This window comes from Drosophila ficusphila, unplaced genomic scaffold (assembly GCF_018152265.1).
Source record: "Drosophila ficusphila isolate 14025-0441.05 unplaced genomic scaffold, ASM1815226v1 contig_791, whole genome shotgun sequence".
NCBI classification, from domain to species: domain Eukaryota; kingdom Metazoa; phylum Arthropoda; class Insecta; order Diptera; family Drosophilidae; genus Drosophila; species Drosophila ficusphila.
In genome coordinates, this window is record NW_025064737.1 from 22,456,944 (window position 1) to 22,466,714 (window position 9,771).

The 9,771-nt window shown below is 45.7% G+C and overlaps 1 protein-coding gene across 1 annotated transcript; it reads left to right on the plus strand.

The window, feature by feature from the left end:
- Positions 1 to 332: 332 nt before the first annotated feature.
- On the plus strand, positions 333 to 9,561 carry LOC108088529 (muscle segmentation homeobox). Its single transcript, XM_017186372.1, has 2 exons — positions 333 to 1,788; positions 8,505 to 9,561. The coding sequence occupies exons 1-2, from the start codon at positions 591 to 593 to the stop codon at positions 8,840 to 8,842; spliced, it is 1,536 nt and encodes a 511-aa protein (XP_017041861.1). The 5' UTR covers positions 333 to 590; the 3' UTR covers positions 8,843 to 9,561.
- Positions 9,562 to 9,771: the final 210 nt, after the last annotated feature.

Sequence of the window (9,771 nt, forward strand, 5' to 3'; positions counted from 1 at the left end):
CAAGCGAGATGGCAACAGTTTGGGGGTTGGATATTCTATCCCCCTCTAAAAGAGTGAACCGAAACTCACCACACTGAGTGAAAAGAAGGCGGTGCAAAGCCAGAAAAGAGGAGAAATACGAGACTAACACTGAAAAAAAAGAGAGAGAGCGCACGTCTCGAAGCCAATAAAAATGGTGTCGTGGTATAGGGGTTACTCCATGGGAGTGAAAGAGAGCCACTCTTTCCGCAGCCGGTTTTCCACCACCAATATTCGGAGCGTGGTGTGCGTGAGTATCTGTGTGCGGCTGAGGCAGCGGTGCATCCGAAATAACCACTTTGGTTCATTCGCAGAACAGACGTGATCTCAAGAGGACGTGTATCTCTCTCTGAAAGCAAAATATATCTCTCAAAGCAAAATAACGCCGCGTGTGTCGACGAGACAGTGTGTGTGTGTGTTTTTAAAGCGTGTGATGAACGAGCGCATTAATTAAGAGATAATCAAAACAAATTAACACCGGGCCATGTCTCAATGAAACAATAAACCATCGATTAGAGCAAAGCGCATTCAAAGAGGCCCGAGTTAATCGAACGATCGATCGAAAAGGCTTTATGTTAAAGCTCAGCCCAGCGAGCATGACAGTTACAGGTCTGCGCCAGACGATGACCAGCCCCACGGTGCCGCCGAGCAGCAACACACCCGCGGGCAACACCATCACGAGCAGCAGCAACATGAGCAGCGGCAACATGTCCGCCAGCAACACCAACTCGCAAATCCTGAGTCCCGCTCACCCGGCCGGATTAAATCCGCTTTCCAGTCCCACCTCGCCGTCGGCACTGCTGCTGGCCCACCAGCAACATCTGCTGCAGCAGCACCAGCAACACCAGCAGCAACAGCAGCAGCAACAGCAACAGCAGCAGCAGCAACAAGCGGCCCTCCAGCTGGCCGCAGTGCATCCGCCGGCGCATCACCTGCACAAGACCACCTCCCGACTGAGCAACTTTAGCGTGGCCTCCCTGCTGGCGGACACCAGGCCCAGAACGCCACCCAACCAGGCCGGAGATGCACCACAAAACCTCACCAGTTCGGCGGCCACGTCGCCCATTTCCCAGGCCAGCAGCACACCGCCACCGCCGCCGGTGTCGTCGGCCAGCCAAGTTCCCGCCAATGCCTTTCATCCCGCCGCCGTGGCGCATCACGCCCACTTGCTGCAGGCCGCCCACGCGGCAGCAGCGGCACATGCCCAGCACCAGGCGATGGCCGCCCAGTTGCGCCAGCAGCAGCAGCAGGCCGACGCCCGAGCCAACTCCCCACCCGCCTCCACGAGCTCCACGCCCAGTTCCACGCCCGTGGGATCGGCGCCGGGATCCGGCAACGTGGCCTCCACGCCCGCCAAGAACGAGCGACACTCGCCGCTGGGCAGCCACACGGACTCGGAGCTGGAGTACGACGAGGAGATGATGCAGGACCACGACCCCGATCACGACGAGGAGGAGGACTCCATTGTGGATATCGAGGACATGAACGCGGACGACTCGCCGCGTTCCACGCCAGACGGCCTGGACGGCAGTGGCAAGTCAATGGAATCGCCGCACGGTCCTCCGCCGGGTTCGCACATGCCTTCAACGATACTTTCGCCGGCGGCTTTGGCCTCCGGTCATGTGCCCATCCGCCCGACTCCCTTCAGTGCGCTGGCCGCCGCGGCGGTTGCCTGGACGGGAATGGGCGCCGGAGTACCGTGGCCGGGAGCCCGGCAAATGCCGCCCTTCGGACCGCCCGGCATGTTTCCGGGAGCAGGATTTGGTGGAGGTAAGTGTCGCCACATGTTATTTCAACCGGGTTAAGCAGGGTTTTTTGCTAGCTTGTTTCTTGAGGAGGAAATTATAAACCTTATCGGCTACATGTGCTCAACTGCATTGCAAAAGGGATATTTTAAAGGGTTTGAAAGAAAAAAAGATAGGAGTTATTTACAATTTGTTAATATATTCATACATAAATCTATATATAGATTACAAGGTTTTGAACCTTGAAAAATCATATATTAGGTACTCTAAAAAATTAAACTCATGAGTTGTTTTTATTGACCTAGCAACAATAGAATTTCGTAAATTAAACCGCAAAACAAAGATCGCATTTGCCACCAGCCAGAGATACGTATTCAAAAACGATTTATTTAATGGTGGAATTTGCTTGGTGCTCCCTTAACGTCGCCCCCATTGTTTCTGCCCCGTCGTTCTGTTCTGTTCGGTGGCAACTTTATCTACACCATTTTGTGTCGCATTTTAATTCAATTAACTGCTGCCCCTCGCCTTAATTGGCGTCGATGCTGATGTGATGGTGATGGCGATGGCGATGGTGATTCTCCTCCCGACGAACTGCGGGTGCTCCATCATGGCCACCTCGTCGTCATCATCAATGCGATGGAGCGATCGTGACTGCAGTTTGTAGTCAAAGTGCGTGGCAATTATAGCGGGGCTTTAAATAAAACAATGAAATATGCCTGATTGCTGGGCCCATTATTTGATGATGATGATGATGATGATGGGGATGGAGCGTCGCGTCGCGTCGGTTTTGATTTGACTCAATTGGCTGCGTCTGATTATTCATTGCACTCGGTGGTCACCGCCGTTTTTCGGTGTTTTCCGGTCTGACAGCCAGCCCCCTTCTATCGTCCGAAAATCTAATAATAATCGCATAAAAACCGGACTGTCTAACCGACTGGCCAGACTAATTGAAGCGAGTCTGGCGGGTTAACTCAACTGGGCGATCTCTATCTGCATGCACAGTTCACACTTTGCCTGCATTTCCTGGACAAAAACTGAAGGAAAAAGCCTGGAAAAACACTCGCTAAGTCACACTTTGATGCCGGACTGACATGTGAACCTTTCTTGGCCATCGCGAACTTTGCGTTTCCGCTTTTTAAAGTTGCCCAACACTCAAAAAAGGGCGGTGCAAAAAGTCGGTGCAAAAAAAAGTGTAAATTTGCTTTTTATATGCAGACGAGCAACTATTGTTACTGTTTTTGTTGTTTGTGCGGTTTGTGTGTTTTTTGGTTTTTTGCCAGCACAAGGCATTGTTTTATAATGCTTCAGGGTTTTATACAGAAAAAGAGCTACGAAAGGGTGTCGTCTTGGGGAATTTGGGTCTTCAAGTGGGTTACGGACTTCCAATTTTAGATTCAATCAATATTTGGCAAGCAATACATACTTTTGTAAAATACTTCCTGAATAGTTAATAATTTTGAACAAATTACAGTTTTGAAAAATAGAGAAATCGAAATATCAATTTATTTTAAATTAGAAAAAAAAAACTGAAAAATACTTATAAATCAATCTCGATGTGGGCCATCAATTTCTGGGCCTTCGACAGCCACTTGAGCTATCTTTTGTCCGTCTCTATAAAGAGGCCATGCGGACGGGCCGAGATGAATAAACTATTCCAAACATTTGCCGCTTATTTTGTCATTTGGCTGTCAACCGCTGCCTGTGTATAAAATACAGGCGAACAACTTCATTTCACTTCGTTTCGTTTCATTTGGCAGCTGTTTTTTCCTCCGGCCTTCGGTTTCGGTTTCAGTTTCTGGTTCCTGTGTTCAGCGTGTCTCATTAGCGCAGCAGGTTGCTGTCTTTTGTGGACTGATGATCCCCGTTTTCAGGTTCCAGGGGCCTTCCTTCTGCCTTCTGACCTGGCCCGCTATCTTTTGCGGCATTATGTCAAGTGTTAGGTACTTAGTGCCTCGGCAACTGCAGATAGAGGTTGTGTATATCTCCCGGTTCGTTGGCAGGGCTACCGTTTGTCGGCTCTTTCATGGCCTATTAAATTAAACTACCTCCGATTAGACTAAGGGGAACACACACACTCACACTCGCTGTAGGTGGTTATGGATTTCCTTGTTCTTTTTTTTCATATTTTCCTTGCATTCTTGCGCCGGCCATTTGATTAACATTTTCGTGTTGCAATATGGGGAATTCCCTTTTGTGCCTTCATAATTTAACTAATTGCAAGCGCAGTCGAGTCACGTATGGTGCACATGCCACCCATTTTTTGCCCCTTTGCCGGCCCCCTTAACCCCCTTCCGTCCCCCTTAACCCCTAGTGTTCAACCACCACGCATTGCAGCTGCAATTCTTGGCAGCCATTATAGAAATTAATTTTCAAGCTGAACAAACGAGCAACAACTTGGGAGTCATTGCATAAATACATAGAAGCAAATAACGCACACACACACACACATGGATAGCTTATTGGTAAGAGAGAGAGAGCGAGAAAACCTGGCCAAAACGGTGGGTGTGGCATGTCAGCAACGCCCACCCAAAACACGCAATTTTCAACAGCCCGGCAGCAATTTAAACGTTGACAGACGGCTGCTGGCGAAAAAAGAGGGTTAAGGAAGAGCAGGTGGCGGTGGGGGGTTAATGCGGGATAGCGGGGTTTAGAGGGTTAAGGGGGCCGTTTGCATGCGTTTTAACACCATTTGCAAGGCTCCAAGCCGAGAGAGTCAAAAGCTAAAATAATATTTGCATTCTGCACGCCATCTAACGTGCATAAGCTGTACTCAATACACACATGCAACACATGGACGTGGGCTAAAAGGGGGGCCTTTGAGGGGGCGGGGAGACTGGAGGGGGATGAGCAGGGGGCGTGTGGCGGCGCAGACATTTTGATGTATGTTTTGGTAAATAAAATTTATTTGCATTAAATTACCAAGCCAGACAAAGCGAAGGTGATGGTGATGGCCTGACTTTGGGGCAAGAGGCGGGGGGTGTTGGGGGGTTTTTGGGGAAGGGGGTGCCACTATGAGGTTGAGAAAACATTTGCTAAATATTTGTAGACAATTGGTAGTTCAACTAATTTGAGCTGCTTGCTGTTGGATGTTGCTGCTGCTGTTGTTGCTGTTGCTTTTGCTGCTGCTGCTGTGCACCTGAGTAATTAAATAGCATTTGGAACCTGTCATAAGAGTCGGCCCAACCCACGGGCTATCCGAGCACTCTTATCTTGCCCAGAGGCAGCGAACTTCATTGCAAAACAGTCCAAATAGATATGTGGCCAGCACGCAATGTGACAAGATTTTCAAAGAGCTGCCAGTGGGCAGTGCAGGTGCACTAAGAAAATTAAAGCAGTTGGTATTAAATCATGTGCAGATACATTTCATTATAAAGTAATTAGTACACTTTTTAAAATTTAAAAAAGAATGTTAAAAATTATCTTTGCTTTAAAGATTTTATCTTCTGTTTGTTACTACATTTTATTATACTTCTTAAATCTTAAAGGCACATTTTCCACCCGTGTAAGCTTATCTAAAGCAACTGGTTATTAACACGCTCCTGGCTAATTAATTGACTCGTTTAGCCGGTGTTAGGGCCAACAATTTAAATGCTTAGCGCGTCCAGGCAATCGCCTTCACCCAGGACCTTCGGCATTTAATTTGCAGCTTAATCGTTCATTTAGCCGGTAAATACCTATTTGGTGCTAATTAAAATCCCTCATTATGAAATCAGCCAAAGGCCCCCGAGCGGTTGCCGTTTTGACCGTAAGCGTGTAATTGCATTAGCCATCCGGCCAGCGATCTGCCCATTTGGTTGCTATACCCACCGATCCACCGATCCGCCAATCCTCCAATCCGCCGATACCGCCAATATCGCCATGTTGCCCAACGGTTTTCACTGAAAAAACGCTGCTCGATGGATGGTGCTATGCGAAAACGCTTTAATGAAGAATTAATTGCCAGCAATTTGCACCGCAAATCAATCGAGCGTTGTCACCGTCGGCTATATACAGCGATTGCTTTGGATATTTGGTGCGGTATTGCTGCTGCTCCAAACGATACGCGTAAATTTCACAATTGCTTGTTGCCTGTCTCATTTAGCTGCTGTTTTTTTTTTCTTACTTTGTATCTCTTGCTGTTGTTGTTGTTGTTCGATGGTCTTATACGATGTCTCGTCTACAATACACCGGAGAACTCAAATTAATTGAAAATCCATTACAAACATAGGCTAAATGTCACAATTGGCGTTTGTGGCATGTATTTGCGCTGGCAATGGCGATGCTGGCGACGTATTGCCCCAGCAGCAACAGCAGCCACAGCAGCAACATTGCAGTGCAGCAGCAACATCGCAGCAGCAGCAACAATGCCTATAAAAGAGCAAAAAGGCGAAAACAAGTCTCGCACTCTGGTTTCAACGTGCGTCTCTGTCGCTCCCCCTTGGATCTTGAGTTTTTCCGCAGGTTTTGCAACAGGCCAAAGGCATTCGATGGGCGGGGCAGCGGACGGGGGGCGGAAAATCCAGCTCACTTGCAATGGAAACCCCATTCCAACAATTTAGCGACAAATGAGCAATTAATTTTGAAATAAATGTAAAGCAAACTGAAACGGAAAGAAGGCAAGATTGGAGCGCGATACAGCGTATAAATAATTGAAGTCACAGCAGTGGAAAAAGAAAAATGTTATTATTTAAAAAACCATATATAATTAAATAACACAAACACAGAAAATTAACTAAAGTATTCGAAGCTCAGATCATAAATTTCATATAAATATTAAAGCCATGCTGTGTATAAATATTATTGTAACGAAATATCGTAAAAGCCAAAACCTCAACCTGTGACAAAAGCGAAAAAGGGCTGTAAAAGTTTGGCCGCCTCGTTTATATGCTAATTTGGCAACTAATTTATGGTCAATACAACAAGAGCGACAACAAAATACCAAACAAGACAAAACAGAACCAAAACTTCACACGGAATGCAAGCTGGCCAAGAAAACAAGGCGAACAAAATAACAAAATATATTTATATTTATAGAGGCCGCGTCGCTGAGTCTGTAACAAATTTCCGAGCGCAGCATCTTCATTATAAAGTCGGGCACCTGGAATCGAATCATCTGGTGGCTTTATCGGGAGTGTTCACATTTCGTTTCACCTTGTTAGGGACCATACGAAATGCTTTTACGACCTGCAGTCTGCAGCCCAGAAACCGAGCCAGCCACACAAATAAGTGAAATTATATGCATATCGGCCGATAAGGCCGGAGCATTAACATAACTCCGACATGTCACACTAATTACTTAATGAGCCAGTCAGCCCGTTCGAGTTCCTCTGTAAGCTGGCTTGATTATTAGTTTTGATTCCATCGCGACTTGGATTTTTATTGTCTTATGGCAGCCCGTGCGACATTTATTTGTTTATCGAAGGCATAACATATAAAAAAGTGTGTGAACACAGGAAGTTTATAAGACTTCTGAGCTTGATCGACATGGAACTATAAGGGATACAATTTGATATTTAAGATTATTGAATATGGTGCTTTGTATTTTATAATACCCAAGTTGTATTCTAGATACCTTAGTTCATGTGCCAAAAAAACTTATTTGTTCTGTGCAGGGATTACATATGTGGGTTCTGGGATCCTCTCGGTCTGCCCTTGTGGTATTGTTCTTTCATGCATCGTTTGCCATATGCAGAGCATAAAAAGCAATTACAAAAGCATGCAACTTGGCCACGTTTGTCACTCGGCAATTTCAATTTGTGCAATTATGCGTAAAATTAAAGCGCTGCATATCATTTGCATTTGTCTTTATTTTGATTCGGCTGCTGCCTCTGTGGTTGCCTCGAAACAAAATGCCCAATAAATTACGCGTGCCCCGCAGGAAAATGGGGAACTGGGGAACTCTAAGGGGCTGGGGGATCCAAAGATCTGACCCGGACTGACTGCATCTTTAAAATGCCATTTGCATCTTTGTGGTTTTGGCGCAGCCCCGATGGCAAGCTCATTACTTTCATTAACAACACTCCCGGCATGCAACTCGCAACTTGCAACTTGCAACAGCTGCTGCTTTGGACCCCCCTTTTCCACGGATCGGCCGTCTTTATAAGGCCTGCACGTTTCTTTTTGCTGGTTGGTTTTTTTTTCTGTACGTCTTTTACTTCTCTGTGCCTTTGTTTGCCAAAACAAAATGCCCAAATTAAAATTGTTTTGCTGTGGAGAGAATCGAACTGAGGTATTGGTGGGGGCAATCCGGAGGAGGCTGGCGATTGGGGAGGGGATTCACTCGGGGAATGCATTTCCCGTCGCTACTGCTGCCGCTGCCGCTGCCGCTGCTGCTTTGTCTGACAAATAGTTTAGACAGCAAATTTATTGGCCACTTAAAGGAGTAATTACCGTATATTGTTGCCGCCGCTGCTTTTAGCCAAGCTGACAAGGCCAAGGACAGCGACAGTTGACAGCAGATTTCATTCAGCAGGCCGCTGGGTTTCGCCTGCTTAATGGTACAGTAAAAGAGTCTTCAGAAGAACAAAGCTGTTGACAAACAATATTATAAAATTGTTTGTTTTTCTTAAAATAAAACAAAGGATGCTGATTAGGTTATATAACTTGATATTAAATTAGTTGAGCACTGTAGTGTAAAGTTTTGCATTCGCGGACAGTTTGTCCGCTCAAGGGAATTTTTACCAGGGAATCTCACAAATCTTAACTTAAGTGACATCAAATGAAGCCTTTCACTAATCAAGACTTTTCCTATCCATTTTCCAGATGCCAACGAACCGCCGCGGATCAAGTGCAACCTGCGGAAGCACAAGCCCAACAGGAAGCCCCGCACCCCCTTCACAACACAGCAGCTGCTCTCGCTGGAGAAGAAGTTCCGGGAGAAGCAGTACCTGAGCATCGCCGAGCGGGCGGAGTTCTCCTCCTCGCTGCGGCTGACGGAGACGCAGGTGAAGATCTGGTTCCAGAACCGGCGGGCCAAGGCCAAGCGGCTCCAGGAGGCGGAGATCGAGAAGATCAAGATGGCGGCGTTGGGAAGAGGAGCGCCGGGTGCCCAGTGGGCAATGGCCGGGTACTTCCACCCCAGTTTGATGCATCTGGGATAAGTGGCGGCCCAGTTGGTGGTGCACCGCCAACGCCCCATGAGCCATAGTCCCCGTCATGATCATCCTGGTAACCAAATAGCCGCTGTCGCCGGTCCTCGAGCGGAAACCCCCAAAATTTTGCTGTGATGTTAGCGCATTTTACGTTACGATACTTCCAAATGTTGTTTCAAATGCACACCCTGTAAATAACGATAAGAGAGCAAGAAGAAGCACCCGATCTAACCAATCGAACATTGTATATAGCGAGAGCAAAAGCAAGCAGAGAAATGTTTCCTAATTGTACATAAATCTAGCATGTAAACCCAATCAATTAAACACCTTCGTTCGTTTGTTTCGTCTAATCAATTGACAAAAGGATTGAACGTAATTTATTTGCACAACTCAAGTCAATAAGCGTAAAAACAAGATTAACTAAATTCATATTTGATTGTATTGTATTTTGCAACGTAAGTCAGTCTAGCTAATGGATCGATCGTGTATTTAAAAAATACTTCTAAGCATCTAAACTAAACTAATCTAATGCTATACCTATGCCGTTAAAAGTACTTTATGATAATACCACAGACCTATACATATAGTTCATACATGCATAATATATTATGAATACCATATAGCGTTAATCCTCTGTAGTTGTTTAATCGTAAATCATAAAAAATGTGAAAAAATAATACAAAAACATGCTAAAAGGGCAGAAGAAAAATCAGACAAAAATCATTGAAAAAAATATATAATTATACAAAAAAAAAATACCATTTGTTTTTATTTATTATGGTGTTCTTCTAAAAACGAACATTCAATGAATTAAATAACTTCATGAAATAACTAAATACTTAGATTACAGCTACAAAGTAGCATAATTGTTGATAATCATGCTGTCTACAGCCTCGTAATATGCCAGGAAAACAATTTTGTTTTGATTAAAACGTAAA